General features: G+C 47.1%; 1 protein-coding gene and 2 non-coding genes across 3 annotated transcripts; 1 reads left to right on the top strand and 2 right to left on the bottom strand.

The window, feature by feature from the left end:
• Positions 1-148: 148 nt before the first annotated feature.
• Positions 149-220, bottom strand: TRNAD-GUC. The gene has a single exon. It is a non-coding gene; the product is annotated as a tRNA-Asp (tRNA).
• A 239-nt stretch (positions 221-459) lies between these two features.
• TRNAA-UGC lies at positions 460-531 on the top strand. The gene has a single exon. It is a non-coding gene; the product is annotated as a tRNA-Ala (tRNA).
• Positions 532-1573: 1042 nt separating this feature from the next.
• Positions 1574-17847, bottom strand: DHX37 (DEAH-box helicase 37). The gene is made up of 27 exons (XM_027878515.1): positions 17745-17847; positions 16713-16882; positions 15710-15822; positions 14754-15081; positions 14285-14433; positions 13430-13522; positions 13210-13306; positions 12725-12838; positions 12251-12352; positions 11659-11773; positions 11186-11281; positions 10544-10620; positions 9721-9859; positions 9392-9468; positions 8149-8381; positions 7614-7725; positions 6924-7030; positions 6352-6540; positions 6103-6227; positions 5701-5817; positions 5368-5540; positions 4883-4997; positions 4319-4456; positions 3887-3981; positions 3356-3429; positions 2410-2507; positions 1574-1963 (listed from the first exon to the last, which is right to left on the bottom strand). Exons 1-27 carry the CDS (start codon positions 17845-17847, stop codon positions 1887-1889), a joined length of 3426 nt encoding a protein of 1141 aa, XP_027734316.1. The 3' UTR covers positions 1574-1886.
• Positions 17848-17995: the final 148 nt, after the last annotated feature.

Genomic DNA, 17995 nt, shown 5'->3' with positions numbered 1-17995 from the left:
CCACGGCCCCCAGGCACCCCTCCTGGCATAAAAGACGGCTGTCCCGGTTCCGCCCCGCCCTTCTGGCGGGGGGTGACGCGGCCCCGCGGTTCCATGGCCGCCTCACAGGCTGCAAAAAACGGCGTCCGGGGACAAAAGTTACCACAGCCTCCCCGTCGGGGAATCGAACCCCGGTCTCCCGCGTGACAGGCGGGGATACTCACCACTATACTAACGAGGATGGGCACGTTTTAAGTTGTTCTCGCCTTGCACTATAAAAGTACGGTTCCGCCCCGGGCGAAACCGCCGCCGCCCCCGGGGGTGCTGCGGAGGCTCCGGGGGCCCCGCGCGGGGCTCTGCGGGATGAGGGGGACGGGACGGGCGCGGGAGGAATGCGGGACGGGAGCAGCGTGGCCGCTGGGCCCGGCGTGCGGGCGGCGGTATCTATTTATTGCCTGTACAACCCCTCCGATTCAGCGAGGGGATGTAGCTCAGTGGTAGAGCGCATGCTTTGCATGTATGAGGCCCCGGGTTCAATCCCCGGCATCTCCACATTTTTCTTTTTCTTCCTCCTCCCCCACCCTGTGATGCCGGTGGATTTTTGCTTTCTCTTGCCCCCTTTTCTAAATTAGAAGCCACCATTTCCAAATAAGTTCCCTAATCACGGGTTTTTTTTACCTTCCCTCCCCTAAGCACTGAACAGTTTGCAGACTTCTGTAGCAATTCTTGTTAGAGAAAGGTGCCCTGCCAAGACCCCCCAGCACCCTCCTGCCAGGGGTTATCATAAAACACTGCAGAGCTGCAGTATTTGACTTACAAACAATGTAAGGGGCTGGATTCCTTCTTGCTCAAGAACAAAACTTGCTCTTTCATCAGCTTTAGATATTTTTAATGCTTGCTTGTGTCCCAGCCTCACTTCTGAAGTGTGGGAGCAGTGGGAACAACAGACACAAATCCAACCTCTTTTGCAGTTGACCAGCATGTTTCCTGCAGGATGGGGGCAACAGGAGGGTCCTTGCCCACACCTTCTACCACAGTGTCATAAGCAATCAGATTTCCCTCCGGCACTACCAAGATTTCTTCCTGCAAAATGAGCAAGTGGCTGAAATCTGCATTGCTTCCCAAAACCTGCTGCATTCCCCAAAGTGCTCCAGCCTGTGAAAAGCAGGTGGCTCTTGAGCACCAGGACAAAATAACCCTGGCAAACCATGTGGCAAAGGGCCCAGGAGATCTGAGTGCCTGCATCACCGTGCCAGGAATGAGGAGAGATTTGAACAAACATTTTTGGAAGCAAGGTTAATGGATATCCTGGAGAAATGGCAAACTCCTCAAGAAACAGGAAAAGAACGATTAGGACTACACTGGTTTGGCCGGGCTGGAGGGGATTTCTCCATAACAGCCCCCTTGCTGCAGTTCTGGACTGGCGACTCAGTGCTGACACACACCAGTGTTTGTGTTTGGGTCAAGACCAACCCACCACCAGGCCCAAGGGTTCTGTCTGTGTTTGGATCTGCTGACACATGTGAAGAAGCATCTACAAAGGGCTGAAATTCTGCTCATTGCAGCAACCCACAAAGAAATAATTCCTCCTGTCCAAACCAAGAACTTTACATATTTATTATAGTTCGTACGACTAATATAGTCCAAAGAGAAACTTCTGATTTAAAAAAAAAAATTCTATAAAATACAATGGATAAAATTATCCAAACACTATTATTACAAAATACCAGCCAAGCAGCTGGTAGGACTTCTGGGAACATGGAGGACTTCCCAGAAAAAGAGAATAACACCTGGTTCTCTTACAAAAAGGTATCGTGACAGTTGGTGAGTCCATCTGTGTCAGATTTCCAGGGAAACCCCTGGAAGCTCTCGAAACAGCTTGGAGAAAAGAAGTCCATCAAGAACAGTCACACTGGTGGCCACTTCTGGGCGAGGTCATCGTGCATGGCTTCGGGGATCCACTGACGGTAGGCTGAGAGCAAATCTGGAACGGAAGCAGAGCAGTCAGACAGCTCTGGGAGTCAGGGACTGGGGTGGTTTGGCTGGAAAAACAAGGTCCTGTGGGATCACCCCGCCGGGAGCAAGAACCAGCCTCTCACCACTGGGATGGTGCTGGAGCTTGGACACTTGCATGCAGATGTAACAGCAGCCAGTGGGGGAGAATTACTGTGAGAGTCATCACTGCATCACTTTGCTGCTGCTTCTATAAGGAACTCTTATAACGTGGTACCCAATACTGAACAAAAGCCATTTTACCTGGAAAAAAACTTTCTTCACAAGAACCAAAAGCAGGGCATTACTGTTTCTTGTATGAAAAAAGGAAATATTTGGACCTTATCAAGTGAAACAGTCCACTTTTTAAATTATAATTCAACAGTGCTCGAGGTACTCCACTCATATGACTGATAATTAGGCGAGCAGAACACTTACATTTAGGATTTTTCTTCCATGCAGCCAGTAAAGCATTAAGATTATCGCAATTTTCTGCAACTAGAGCCTGCAGGAGGGATTCTGTCCTGGGCTGAAGTCTGAAACAATAAAATGGTGCAATGAAACAATGTTCATTAGCACAGTTTAGGTCAACTTTCTGAATCCATACTCAATATTTTTAAAAGGCTAAATATAGATGTATAAACACACAACCTCTGCATAGAGATGTGCCACTGGCTCAAGAAAGTTCACTGTAAGTAGACTTTTCTCCAACCACAACTTTTTGTGGTCAGAAGTAGCGCAGGTTGCTCTTATGTCTGCTATGCAGCTGCAGAGAACAAGGTAAAGCAAAAACGTCCCATGCTGAGCTCTGGATTGACTAAAACAGGGAAACAAGTGGCCACTATAGGACCCTCAGATAACACCAGTTACTTTTAACAAAGTCTTCCAAAATCCTTCCATCCATCAACTCCATGAGAAGTCATGGAAGACTCAGAGGAAGTTTATTTTGGTGAGAGGAGGATAAGGGGAGCGAAAGGGAGTGACAGCTTTTTGGAGGGTCACAGGTCTCCAAATGTAATGAAACCCACGGTCTGTTGAAAACATGTTTTTGAAGTGCAGAATAACTGGCCAAACTGCAAAGAAAAGCAAGGAAAGCAGCAGTGCACATCTGGCCATTCCTTACAGGTGTGAGCAGTACCTGTGAGCAGCAGAGCAGAGCTCAGTGCCCAGCAGGCTGCGTGTCCTCCCACACTGCCCTCACAGTCACCCAACTCTCCTGAGACACAATTTTTCTTGGTAAGAAAACTAATTTTCCTCGCCCTGCAGCTACAGCCAAGATCACTACCTACAACACCCTTCCCAGCATTGAATTTTTTTAATTTAAAAAGGAAGTGAAACGTGTTTGGTGGAGACAACAACCTGAAGTTTGTTTTTAACAACTTACTTGGACCATGTCTTCAGCATTATGAGGGGACTGGAGAGCAGGCACTGGCTGTAAGAACTCAGCTTTTTAATGACCTGGAAGATTTTTAAAACCAAAGTAAATTAATTGTTCTGTGGAGACAACCATCCATCACTTGCACTACTATAAATTTCCATCTCAAATTCTCTATTACCATCTCTTTCCTATCCATGTCTCCATACCAGTCTTGTCCCGACTGCCCTGTTAAGACAACTCTTGTGCCTCAAAATGGACAAAGACATGAGCTAAAACTTCTTTCCCTTAGCAAAAATGATACTTGAATTTGGGGGTTTCTTTCATTCAAATACCGATTTTCATGCCCTTTTTTAAAATTTTAAAGGTATCTTTCCCAACCCACCAACCACAGCAAACTCCTCCATCCACCAGCAAGTTATAAGCAATAGCACACACAAAGAGATTAATGACAACAACAACAAAAAAATTCTCCTCCAGAAGTGGGGCTAAAAGCTCATTGATAACATCAAGGAAGTGATGCAGGTGGAACACACTCACCTTTCCTTCAAGCAGGAACCTGGCAAAGTATTTGTAGCGATCAATCCCTTCTGGATAATCAACTTCCACGGCAGGGAGCTGCCAGCTAACACGATCTGCAAACAAAGACCACATCAGGTCTTCTAAATGCTTGAAGAGAAGGGCACATTTCCGCAGGAGTGTGACAACACAGGTGCTAAGAGAAGCGGGAAGGACACTGCCACCACCCAGCCTTCACAGGGGGAGCAGCAGGCTCCATAAAATGCCCATTTCAAGGGGAAGATGCCAATATTTAAATGCTATGAACCCCATGGAGCTGTTGAAACCACTGTTTGAACAGCCCAAGCTGAGCTTGGCCTTTCTGCTGTGCTGACAGCCCTGTTAAACCACCATCACAGTGACAACAGGGCAGCTCTGGGACAAAACTGCTGAGAGACGCTCTAAGACACTTACAAAAGACACTTGGTCTGTGACACCGAACTCGGCCTCTTTCGGGGCAGTAGAAGGGAGGAGGGTTTTCCAGAGGCTTCCCAAAGTGGCAGTATGGTGGCAACAGGGCAGGAATCCACTCGGGTTCGACTGCAGACACACCTTAGGAGGGAAAACACACACTGAATGCAGGTTTGCTGCCAAGGGCCACCACGCACTAGCAGCCCCACAAGTACATGATCTCATGTCATGATCTTATCTCCACAGATTTACTTGTCTCCTTTTTCAAGTCAACTTTTTTATGTTGTAAAAAAGCTGTTCAGAGACCAGCAGAGACCAGCCCTGTCAGCTGGTGCACAGCAGCTATTTCAGAAGCTGAGCTTTGCTCCAGCCAATTCTACTACACAAAGAAAAAAACCAGGCCAATTTATCCCCTGATCCAGATCTAGAAAGCATAAGGATCCAAATCCTAGGAGTGACAACTACTCTGTAAGGAGAGCATTTAGTCACCACAGCAGGAAAACACCTGCCAAGGAATTTGAGTTTCTCCCCAGACCTTCATCACAAGCTGGCCCACAGCAGTCTCACCTTTCATGTACAGCTTTGTAGTCTCAACAATTTCTTGATACACCACAAACTCTGGGAGTTCTTTGAAGAGGACTGAGCTGGGGTGGATGAACACTGGATCCTCCAGGAGAGCAGTCTGTAAGGAAGCACAGGAGATTGAAGCAGAGTAAGATGAGTTACTGGCTATCTAATTTCTTGGCTGCATCTAATTTCTGTCTCAGATGTACACTTATATGGTTTCCTTAAGTGATGGAGGTTTTTAATAGCCCCATCACTTTCTGCTTCACCTTCTCTAGAGACATCAAGATGGACTAATGCACCTTTTCCTAGCTCTTTCAAAACAATCAATACATGAGGACTGGGAAACTGCAACACTGCAAATTTGAATTCCAAGGAGAGAAAGTCAGTACAGGCACTCCCACTGCTGCACCCAGCCAGAAGCTTTGCACAGGAGGGCCTTTCTGCCATGCAGGGGAAGAGGAATTCAGCCCAATCCAGCTGTTTACCTTGTAGGCATTTTTCCACTTGTCATCCAGAAGCTCTTCTGCCTGAATTTTTCGGGCAACGTGATCTCCCAGTCCTGCCAGCACAATCTGCCTCAGGTACGTCGCTTGAGCTTCTGTTGGGGGCTTCATCTTTGGATCTACGTAGAGCCCAGCATTTGTGCAGACAGAGTTCACTGCGGGGAGAAAGAGGTGAGGTAAGAGTCAACAGGAAAAAAAAAAAAAAAAAAAAAAAAAAAAAAAAAAAAAAAAAAAAAAAAAAAAAAAATCAGCTCAGTTGACGTGTCATCCCCCAAAGGAGAATAAACACAGCAATTGCTCTCCAAACCCACTTACCTGCTGTTGTCAGCTGCCCTCTCAAGCGCCTGATTTCCAGCATGGCTTTGTATCGCAGCCCGTTCTCTTCACAGAATTTGCGGGTGCACCCAGCGAACTCACAGGCCCCCACTGCCCCTGGGAGCAAACAGACAGGGGGAGAAAACGGCTTAGCTGACCAGTTCTCCTAATTAAACCAATGGTAGGACAGCTCTGACACAGTTAACAAATGCATTTTGCTGTTCCCACCCAGGAGCAGCCTGGGACGCTGGCAGGCTGCCCAGAGGAACATTCTAGAAATTGCACTGCTCAACTCGGCCCTACAGCACGAGGATGGCTTTGGTTGTACAAAGCTGAGGGCTCAGGGTGATAGAGGAGAACAGAATGAAGTTAATGGTGAAGGGAAATCAGGGTTTGCAGTACCTAACATCACCATGAGGTCCCCCAGCTTCTGCATTGACCCCTGCCCAGCCCAGATCTTTTGCATCTGTAAAAACCTTGCTCTCTTCTCCTTCAGCTGGGCCGTCTCTTCCTCACTTACTGCTGGCCTGAAAGAAACACAGAACAGCATCAGTGAGTGTTGTGTGCAAGCGCAGAGGGGCCCCAACATGAGAGGCATCAGCTGTGAGGGTGATGCCTCCTGTAAGGAGGGTGTCAGGCTCGCCCACTGACCTGTCAAACTCTTCGAACAGCTCCCGGACGGTCATGGCAGACACGATGGTGATGGTGTAGGGCAGGCAGTCGTGCTGCCTGCTCAGCGCCAGCATCTTGGCATAGCGGGGGGCTACAGGAAAAGTGGCCATTATTCTGCCCAGGGGACTAATGGGGCAGCTCAGCTTTGCTGCCAGCTGCTGCTTCAGCCTGGGGAAGGAAGAGGAAACTCATGTAATGAAGTAACGTCTGATAAGAACAAGTCTGTGTTCCTGGTTTTGGCAGCCAAATTAAACCGGCGTGTTTTCCTCAGGTTTTGTTACGTGCTGGTCGCAAAGGCTGTGGGAAAGACTCCTTTTCCTCATGCAGCTCCCACCTGCCCTGCGTGGCACACTCCCAGCACAGTCTTTCCCTGCCCAAACAGAACCGGGCCCAGTAAAACAAACTAAGGTGATTCAGAGACTGAAATGATGGCAGTTCCTGTACCAAAGCCCACCCCTGGATGCGAGGGCTGAGATGGAAAGGAAGTGGGAGGACAGCAGGGCCCACAGGCTTGACAGAGGAGGAAATATATGGGGGACCACAGACATTACCTTCCCGTCACAGGGGGTTCCTTCAAGGCACCCAGGGCTATCAGCAACTCCTCAGCTGCTGCAAGCGTTTCCGTGGGAGGTGGTGTTGGGAATGGGAAGTTGATTACCTACAGACATCATGAGAAAAAGCCCATCAGTACCTCAGTGACACAGCGGCCACTGAAAATAAGTCTGAATGCGGTAAGAAGTTTTGGAAGGGAGGGAAATTCTCCCCTCTGGTTACATGTGCCAAAGTAGAACATTTAGGATGTTTGCCAGGAGCGAGAGGAAAGGACACATAATGGGAGGAAATGCTTAGAACAAGAACATTAGGAAACAGGAATACCAGAGCCACCCTTTGCTGCCACTGATTGCAGGCACCGCCTAGGGCAGGCTGCTCTAAGGTCTAAATTAAAGTATTGTGCTTTCTGCAAGTGCTCTAGTATCTCCAAAACACAAACTCCTGTTTGGACAGGGGGCTTTTAAACCTGTAAGAACATAAGAAGTCACTTACTACCTGAAAAAACAGGTCTGTTAAGGCCTGTTGGAATTCAGAGCAGCTTCTGCAATTTGCAGAACCAAAATCAAGTCCCATTTCTAACACAAGGCACAGACTCAAGCAATGGTGATGAAAGACATTTCTCTTTGCTTCTGACTCCTAGGGGCAACCACTTTAATGAGTGCTGTAGTACAAAGCCACTTCCACCTCACCTTTTCTATATTTAATGCCTTCATTTGCAGAATCAAATCTTCTACTGGTCGCATTGTTATTTCTGGAGCAGAAAATTTCTCAAAGTCCATGAAGACTGCAGAAGAGTATAACCTAGTGGACCAGAAGTGCTGCTTAGAGTCTTAAAAGACATCTTAACTCAAAAGATATGCATGAAAAACTGGCAAGGGATTCTAAAAAAGGCCATTTGTGGGTATTATTTACATAACTATGTCATTATTTATGATGCATATGCCTTATTCACAAGTTAGCCCAGCTTGGAGTTAAATCCATCCAGCCATGCTTAAATCTAATCTGGCCACGGAAATAAGGGTTCTTAGCAAGAGAAAGGCCCTTGAGAAGCCAAACCAACATCACCAGTAACAGTTCACGCTTGGCTTTACCTCTCCTTTTGAACCAAGGGCAGACAAACCCAAAACACTCCAAGCAGCACTAAGATCCCTGTGAAGGGGGGAGCTGGCAAATTCCCACTGACACTCCAGAGGGCTTTTTGTTTCTCCCCAGCAGGCAGCTGACCTGTAGCAGTGCCCCGGCTCGGTGCGGCCGGCCCGGCCCGCCCGCTGGTTTGCCGAGGCCTGGGATATCCAAGTGACTCTGAACGACGACACCCCCGTGATTTTGTCGTAGAAACGCTTCTTCACCTTCCCACAGTCCACCACGTACTTGATGCCTGGGATGGTAAGCGACGTTTCAGCCACGTTGGTGGCCACAACACACAGTCTGGTGCCAGGAGGAGGAGCCCTGAATACCTGCAAGAGACAGATGGGCCTGTGAGGTGCAGCGCCAACAGCGGAAAAGGGACAGGCAGTCGGCTTGGATGGGCTGCAAAGGGATGACGGGGCATATGGCACTGCAGGGGAAATCCAGGAGTCAGAGCTGAGGTTTAACTCTTTGCCTCCAGCTCTGGAGCTCTCTGTCCAGCTCTGTGAATCTTCAGGAACACCCACAGAGGCTCCAGGCGGGGCACACACCATCTTGTGTTCAGACACACTGTTGTAACCGCCGAAGCCAAGAAGGAACACAAAAATCTGTACAAACTGCCTCTTGGCAGCAGGATCCCAATGTGCCTGGGGCCAGGGCTGACTCTGACACGCTGCAGGACTGTCACTTATCATCACTCCCAACCTACTGAACTGGCACATTAGGGAGACACCAGCACAAGCAAGGCCTGCCCCAATCCCATCCCAACCTGCCCACTGGGCCATTCAAGTCTGCTCATGGATGGATAGTCCAAGATAGGAATTTTAACTCACTTGTGACTTTAGAGAATGATCACATATACCTATAAGCAACGAGGCTGGTGAAGGGACTTGAGCACAAGTCCTATGAGAGAGGCTGAGGGAGCTGGGGTTGTTTAGTCTGGAGAAGAGAAGGCTTAGAGGTGACCTCATCACTCTCTTCAACTACCTGAAGGGAGGTTTTAGCCAGGTGGGGGTTGGGCTCTTCTCTCAGGCAACCAACAATAGGACAAGAGGACATGGGCTCAAGCTCTGCCAGGGGAGGTTTAGGTTAGATGTTAGGAAGAAATTCTTTATGGAGAGGGTAATCAGACATTGGAACGGCCTGCCCAGAGAGGTGGTGGATTCACCATCCCTGGAGGTTTTTAAGCAGAGATTGGATATGGCCCTTAGTGCCATGATATAGTAATTGGAGTTGGATCAGGGGTTGGACTTGATGATCTTGGAGGTCTTTTCCAACCCAATCTATTCTATGATTCTATGATTCTATGATTTACTCACTGTGGCAATAAATCCTTTACCTTTGCCTGTTTCTCTGGTGCCAGCAAGGAATAGAGTGGGAGCACATACAGTGGGAGGGATGAATCGGATTTCTCATCTGTGAAGAAACAAACCCACATTTCAGTACACGGTACATCAACCTCCAGGCTTAGTCCCAACATCATCTCCACAAACACCACTTCATCAAAACCAGTAAAGTAATCGGTATAAAGCTGAAACTGGAAAACCTAAACAGCTTTTCCACAGGTCTGCTGTGGTATCACATCAGTTTAGCAAAGGACAACCAATTAATGTCACCCATTTCACAGGTAGAGGAGGTAAGGGGTTTTTGATTTCATATGGGCCAAACCTTCTTCTGAGTCTCCATCTCCTAAATCCAGGTCAATATCAGACCCTGCAGCATCATCATCAGTGTCAACATCTCTGTCTTCATCTCCTTCATCCACTGGTACCACTGAGTAATTGTTCAGATCAATTTTGGGGAGCGTCTGAGAAAGACAGGAAAGACACCATGGAGCGTTAGGTGGGGGATGCAAACAGCACTTTGCATTGCTTTGAAAGCAAAGCTGAGCACTTACTCCAAACATCTGCTGACCTGAAGGCGACAGAGGGATTGTGAGGTTTCATTGGTATTTTAAAATTCAGCATTTGGTAACTGTGATAGTCAGAGGGGAGAACCTGAAGCATTTTAAACAGTATTTTGTGCCAAGCCAAGCTTCTTCACTTGGAGGATGGCAGCAAAGGGTAAGATTTCTTTACTTCAGGCCCCTTCAGCTACCAGGATACAATGTCAGTGGACAGTATATCTATAGCACCAAGATCTCCCACTAACAAAGTGCATTCAGGATGTGGGCAGAAGCCAAACACTATCCTTGGTAAGAGACACATCAGTCCCAATTCTGGGTAACAAACAGTGAGATGAGGAGCAGCCCTGGCAGCAGCAAGTCTGGAACTCCCTCCATTAAAGCTTTAGTGGTCAGTACTCAACCTGAATCCATCTCCTGCCCATAATATCCACAGTGTTAGTTCTCTGCTGCTCCTGATGCAGCATCAGCAGTGTGTGTGGGTAGTACTTTTGGAACTCCTGAGGGGACACATGTAGACTACTGTTTGCAGGGAGGGACCTGCAATTCCTCCTGTCTCTTGGAGGAATTCTACCCATCGCACATTACCATAACTTTCCTCCGCTTCCTCGATTTCTTAAATTTTCTCATTTCTTCTACCGAGTCTTCTTTGTCATCCTCTCCCCCTACAAAAAGAGACAGTGAAACAACTCTTAGCTGAGCATGCTTTCCTCTTGGAAAAGGTAGTGGGAGGAGTCTGGTCCCACTCCCACCTTTCTGGGATTGCAAAGTGTCACAGTGTGAAAGAAGCAAATAGTCACACTGAAGGCAGAGGGGACAGGGATGACACACAAGTTTAAGGTTATAATTCCATTTAGGCACTATACAGAGGATCATCATCAGCACACACAGCAACTCTGTGTCTGGAGGTTTAGAAGGCAACTAGCTGAGCTGTATGAGAATTTTTTTGGAAATTCCAATATCTGAAAATAACAGTCATCAACAAGCAGCAGCATTTCCACTTTAATTCCCAGCTGAGTAAGTGAAGAAATGCAATGGCTCCTGGGGAACTGGAAGAGATCACACACAGAAACCTTCTCCCAAATTCAAACCAGCACAAATTTAACAATCAGTCATGAAAATCATCCAGAATCCCCAATCCTTGTGTGTTTTTAAAACAGAAGCTTTGTGCAAAGAAAATTCACTTCTCAGCGGGATAAATTCAAATGTTAACAGTTTCTATAGCCTTACCTGCATTGTTGTTTTTTTGGTATGGGAAGGCTTTCCTTAGCCTTCTACAGAGAGAGTGAACTTCTGCCTGGCCTGTTAAAAACACCAAAATCCCACCTGCAAGAGAAGAAAACACTAAACCTGAGCACAGGCATTTCACCTTGGAAAGCTTCAGATCTCATTTTTGATGAAAGACAGGTCAAGTATACTGTGAAGTAACAAGAAGGGACAGGGTGTTTGACCACATCTGTCTCCCACCACTCTCTCAAGAAGTTAATATAACTATGATTTAGTTGATAGGTTGCTTTCACAAGAAAAAGTAAAGTGAATAAATACTTCATTGAAGTCCCATGTTCAGCTTACAAATAACCTCACCTCAAAACAAAACAAAATATCCCAAATACCTCCCTCTTCCCCCTCAAAAAAAAACAACCCAAAAAATTATAGACATGGCAAGTCCAAAGAATTTAAGAGGTTCTCAGCAGTGACCTTACCTGAGGGCAACATTCGGTGGATTTTACAGACCTTTCTGAAGCACTCCCCACTGTAATCATCCAGGGGGGTTTTCTTGTTAAAATGAACAGTTACAGGGAATTGCCTCGCATCTACCTGGAGAGGAAACACAAAGAAAGGGTTTGTTTGCTGTTCTGGCTCCAGCACAACCATTGCAGTGTTCATGGGACAACTAGGAGAGCTCATCCTCTGTTTCTGTTCAGCTCTTGGGTTTGGTAGCTACAGAACACCAGACCCACAGAAATTATCGGTGTTGTCTACCCTGAAGACTATAAAGCCAAACAAGAAACCAAAGCATTTCTCCCTTTTAGATCATCAGCTCAGACTGAGGCCTTCTAGTTGTCCTGAACTTACAGGTTTTCAAGATAATAAGAGTCTGCCAGGGCGGTTTTCTGATAAAAGTGGAAAGAAAAACACCCAGTCCCAAAAGAAACAATAGCCTAAACAAAATAACTATTTTTAAAGTGGTATCTGCAAGATTTCAGCTCCAACTGGAAAGATAAGAGTGGCCCTATTTTGTTACTGGTTTTATAAAGGCTGTACTGAGGCAGATCCCAGGGAGGAGAACAATACCTGAATGACGGGAGGTTTAACAGAAAACAGCCTGTTGTTGTCAGTGAAATCCTCCACACGAAGGGTGGCCGACATGATGATCAGCTTCAGGGGCAGCCCTTTCTGCAGGGACACAAATCTGTCACTCTGTGCCCCACACATCTCCTCCCACACTCAGCTGCTGGCAGCTTGTGCCAGTGCAACAATAAGCATCTTGCTGTCTACCAGGCTGCTAGAATTCAATTATCTAAATCTCGAGCTGAATGTTGCCTCAAAAGTCATCTGTTGGTACTGATATGTACTATTTCCTCCCTTTTTGTAGGCTCTCTGCTTCTTTGATCATACAGAAAGACAAGCACATTATGTGTTATTTCATCGTTTCTGTCAGAATTCCATGAACTTCCACACCCCAGACAGTCCCTCCTCACACAGAGCCTCCTCATGTCTAACATTCCCCCCTACCTGTGTCTAAGAAAAGAACACTGCTCCTCTCACCTTCTGACGAAGGGGCACGATGCGAGACAAGAGGCCTATCAAGATATCCGTGTACATACTCCTCTCGTGGGCTTCGTCAATGATAATGACTCTGTACTTGGAAAGCAGAAAGTCCTGGGAAGAGAGATCAGTTTCACCACAGGAAACCTCAACCAAGGACATCTTTCAGTCGGAACACCCTACAAACACTGACTCCCCATCCACAGGGCTGAATCTCACACATCTGAGCACAGTTTCATGTGTTCACTGTACACGGAACAGCCTAGTTCCCAAGAGTCTCTTCCTCACTCTCATTTTACACAGCAAGATAAACTTGATGTTTAGGGATTTGGGCAGGAATATCAGGGGTTGAGATGAAATACACCTCTGGTGCTGAAAGGGATTTCGCTTTGACAGTCTGGTGGCACATCCGTGCAAAGCAACTGGCCTCTCTTCCAGCTCCACAAAACAACTCCCTTTTTATAACACTGAAGAAAGCAACTTACTTTCTGGATCTCTTTCAGCAGCACACCATCCGTCATGAACTTGATCTGTGTTTCATCTGTAACATTCCCCTCGTACCGGATTTGATACGAGACCACTCTGTGAGGAAACACCAGGGCACCCACGGAAGAAAGCACAGGGAGAAACAGGAAAGTTCATGACATCCACAGAGCACCTCAGTGCCATCTTCCAGCGAGGCCTCAGCTGTTTTTTTCTGCTCACCTGTGTGACAGGTTCATTTCCTTAGCGACCCGCTGGGACATGGACACTGCAGCCACACGCCGAGGCTCCGTGATCCCAATGGTCCCGCTGGAACTAACAGGGTGAAGGAAATAAAAGGGCGTGTTGTCTTTATTAAAGAGGAAAGAACCTAGAAAGATGACCATGGGATTTCTGTACAGTGGCTCTAGATTAGGTAGCATCACTCACACAGTATCATTTAGATACAGTTAGAAGGAAAAGGACAGAAAGGAAGCTTTGGGTTTCCCAAATACATTACATGTGCATTGATCTGAAGATCCATTAGCACAGGAATTTTTTTTCCACGTTATCCCTGCAATTCCAGCTTACTGAACTTCAGTCCCCTTGGGCATCCCTCTGGCACTGGAGTCCATTTCAGAAGAACTCAGGCTGGGGCAGCAGCACAGAAGCTGATGCAGCTCACAAGAAGCACCTTATGAGGTGCTTGAGCTCATAAATGTTACCAAGTGCCAGATGAATCCCAGCTATTCTCAAAGCTATTCTTAAGAAATACACACACTTCCTTGCAGAGGTAAAAACCAAACCTCTGTAAGGAGAGGTTAAACTCCGTGAGATGGGCAGATAGTAAAGCTCTTCTGCAGGAAACAGGCCAGGGGCTTTTAAGAGAATTTTCAGCTTAGAGGTTTCAGAAGATTACTTGTGCTGAGAGACTTCTGCAGGTCAGTGTTATTCCCCTCAGATTTCATAAAGGCCCCCTCAGTATGGCCATGATCACTGCACAGCAAAGACCAGATTCAGTTCAGCCATACCAGAAGTGATTGAGTTGTGCTTGAATTTTCCTAATTCCGTTTGCTGGATATAAAAGCAGATTCCTACCTGGCATAACCAGCTTCATAGAGAAACTGAGGCACTTGTGTGGTTTTACCACTTCCCGTCTCTCCGCATATGATGACAATGGGATTCTCATTAATGGCTTCCATGATGACTTGCTCTTCAGCAAGGATTGGAAGTTTTAGTCTTGCTTCCTAAACAGTATAAACCACATATTTTAGTTGCATTGTTTCTCACCGCTTTTTTGCTTTCCTCAGGATTGAAAACTGTCACCTTCCTCAGACCGTAAGCCCACAAAAAGGAATTCTGCCAGCTCTGTGGCTCGAAAAGCTCTAAAGCAGCTAAAAATACCACCAGCATGTCTGAGAACCAGAGTCATCAAAACAGTTGCCCAGAAAGCAGCTGGCAAGCCCTGCACAAGAGGACCAGGACAATGCTACAGTGTCTGATCCGATGGCAAATAGCACCATTCCCAACACCTCTGACGAGCACTGTACTGCTCACAGAGCCTCACCTGAATCTCAGGAGACCTGTCCACTGGGATGAACACTGCAGGCTTGCAGGGTGGTTTGTTGGAGGCTGTCTGGGAAGCTGGAGAACTGGGACCAGCTGGAGGTTGTTCAACTACTGCCTTCCTCACTCCTTCCTCTGGCTTTTCAGCAGCGCTCACATCACTGGCTGAGCCCTTCTCACTTTCTTGTTTCTGCTCTTCCTCCTCCTCCTCAGAGTTACTTGGCTCTTCCTCAGGCTCCGATTCTGAACCTGAGCTGTGCCTTCTCTTGTTGGCACCACTGATGCTCCTGATCTTTTCAGGCACATCAGTCCTTGGCTCCTGTATCGCCCTAGAACAAAACATCAACACATGAACTAGGTTTTGGTCAGTATTCTCCAGCACCTCAAGCCAGACACGACTTCCACACAAACCAGGATCTCCATTCTTGGAGGCTTCCACAACTCTGCCAGGTAAAGCCTCAGCTGACCTGATTGCTGGATTTTTATCTAAGCAAGTTCTATCCTGGTATTTATTAATTTCTTCAGAAGGCACCTTTGAAGTTTAATTATTACAACTTCTGCCAAAATACAGCTTTTAATAAATCTAGTAACTATGGACCACATCAGTAGATGTTTTCCAATACAAGAAAAAAATGCTTAAGTAAATGTTTAAGTTAAATGTTTATCCATCAATTTTGTACTTTAGCATAATTTGTAGGAGTCTGCAGATGTAACTGCCACCCACCTCATCCCCTATGAAAGACCAAGTTCTTTTAACTAACATCTTCTCAAAAAAGAAAATATTATCCCCATAATGTATTACCAGATAAAAATAGAAAATGATTTCACTCCATCCATTCCAAAGAACATGTTTGCAGCAAGAAGAAAAAAAACAAATCAAGGAAAAGAACCTCAAAATGTTGCTGTTCAACCACAGCAATCAACCACAATGGTCCTTCCCCCAAATAAAACCCCTACCTTTTAGCCTGATACATGCGCTCCCCAGTGCCCAGTTTGGAAGTCGTGAACAGGAGTTTCATTTCTGCCTCAGAAGCCTGGACCTCGTTCAGCTTGCTCAGCCACTCAGCTCGCTTTTTGGGGGAAAAAACAAACCAAAATCAGTGCTTATTGTCACCAGGAAATAATTTCACTTCGAGATTTGCACTTGAGCATTACAGGGCGTGCTCTGTGCTCTGGCAAATCCTGCTGAGAAGCTGTAAAGACCTTCCTGCTGCTACACAGTCAGCCCTCCCCGATGAAGATTTCAGCTCTACACCAGAACCAAAATAGAAATGGGGACTTGACATCACTGCAATGAGTAGCTCAGCTGCACCCTTCAAACACAGGGAAGAAAATGGATTTGAACTAATGTGCTGGAATGAGGGCTGGAGCAATGGGAGCCTCCCTTCAGCTCCCTCATGTGGGACATGGCACTAGCAGGGGGTCAGCCAGCCACAGTTTTAAAGTACCTCCAAAACCAGAGTTCCTTTGTCAAAGCATTATTCAGATACTAAAAAGTACAGGAATTTTGCCTGGAAAGGTTTTGCAAAGACAAGAACGCTTTACTTCCATACAGGAAAAATACAAAAGCTGGAAATAAGTACTTCAGGTGCACCAGCAGATGCAGAACTAGGGGTGCATCAAGCTTTGCATTCTGCAGCAGGACAAAGCTGCTCATACAACCCACTTCATGGAAGGCTTTTAAAATGCAATCATGTTATTGACTCTGCCAGCCACGTGCTTCCCAACACTTGTCTACTCGGCCAGGAATGGGAACCTGGGCCCAGAAATGGTGTGTTCCTGCAGCATCTTCAACACAATGCCCAGCAAAAGGGTGGCTGGTGCTGCTGTAACATAAACTTCAAAATCTGCAAGTCTGTGAATTCTGCTCATCACGGTCCACATTTTCCACACACCGATATTAAATTATCATTTTAAGAGAAGTGACGAGCCTGGAGCTGCCAGCAAAGCAACAACATACCTCTTTTTTCTTCTCCTTCTGCTCCAAGACTTTCTGCAGGTTTTTCTTCTGTTTCTTGCTCAAGGGTTTTTTCTGCTGTTGCACAACACAGGCAGCTTTTTTCTTCTTTGCTTTCTTTGCTGGCAGGACCAGGGCATTGCTTTCATCAATTCCCTTCAGTGTTGCTCCATCTGAAATCAAGTGTTTGATTATTCACCAGTGCCAGGTGGATTATTTTCAGCACACTGCTTAACAGGCTTATCACACACCAGGACACATTTAGCTGTTTCAAACAAACACAACCCTCACGTCCAGCCAAAAAAAATCCCGCAACATCAGCAGGGGCAAAAGATCACAAAACTGTGGATTAAATAACCCTGAGCTTACTATAGCCCTGAGGGAAATTTTCCATGACTTATGTAACAACACTGTGCAATTTCTGTCTTTTTACTCAATTCCCCGGAGTCAGGGGGCAGAGGGGCAGGACAAGACACAGTGTGCCCTAAGGTGACCCTGCAGCCTTCTGCCTTGCCCAGGCACCAGTATACTTCAATGCTAAAAATCTGCATTACTAAATTCTAGGAAACAAAAAAGTATAATAAACGTGGTGGTTTTTTTTTTTTTTAATAACATTGGAGAATGCAAACGTTAAACATAAAAACACTTTAAATAACTGCTTCAATAAATAATGGAACCACTGCATGTCCTGAGTTGGAACGGACCCCACAAGGATCATCGAGTCCAACTCCTGAATTCTCTGAAGGCAATCACGCTCCAACAGAGCTGTTAATGCAAAGCCCGCAAGTCACAGAACAACTGAGGCTGGAAAAGACGTCTGGGATCATCGAGTCCGACCTGTGGCCGAGCACCATCCTGTCAATTGGACCGTGGCACCGAGTGCCACATCCAGCCTTTCCTAAACCACCTCCGGGGACAGCGACTCCAACACCTCCCTGGGCAACCTCTTAGCAACTCCGGGGCCCCTTCAGCCCGAGATCTCAGCAACGAACAGAACGCGCGGGGGGAGCCGAGCCGGGCCGGGTCGCGCCGCACCTCCCAGCTCCAGCGGCAGCTCCAGCGGCTCGGCGGGCGGCGGCGGCGCGGCGCCCTGCGGCAGCCGGGCCTTCCAGTTGTGCCGGCGGCGGGCACGGCCCATGGCAGCGGGTCCAGGACCGCGACAGGTCACGACACACGACAGCACCCGGCACGGCCCCACGTGCAGCTCCCGCGGCCACTTCCGGGGAGGAAGTCTCGCGAGAAGGGGGCGGGGCCGGGCTCGCGCAGGCGCAGGGCGTCCTCCCCGG

Source organism: Empidonax traillii, unplaced genomic scaffold (assembly GCF_003031625.1).
Source record: "Empidonax traillii isolate 1590-97213 ecotype Southwest subspecies unplaced genomic scaffold, ASM303162v1 scaffold43:size1863611, whole genome shotgun sequence".
Classification (NCBI taxonomy): Eukaryota; Metazoa; Chordata; class Aves; order Passeriformes; family Tyrannidae; genus Empidonax; species Empidonax traillii.
This window is presented reverse-complemented; position numbering and strand designations above follow the sequence as displayed.

Excerpts from the sequence above, each read along its gene's own strand:
- DHX37 (XM_027878515.1), bottom strand. The coding sequence starts at position 17,847 with ATGGGCCGTGCCCGCCGCCGGCACAACTGGAAGGCCCGGCTGCCGCAG. Across the intron at positions 9,860-10,543 it reads GGAAGCGGAGGAAAGTTATG|ACGCTCCCCAAAATTGATCT; the intron begins GTAATGTGCGAT and ends TGTCTTTCTCAG. Across the intron at positions 1,964-2,409 it reads ATGGAAGAAAAATCCTAAAT|ATTTGCTCTCAGCCTACCGT; the intron begins GTAAGTGTTCTG and ends CTTCCGTTCCAG.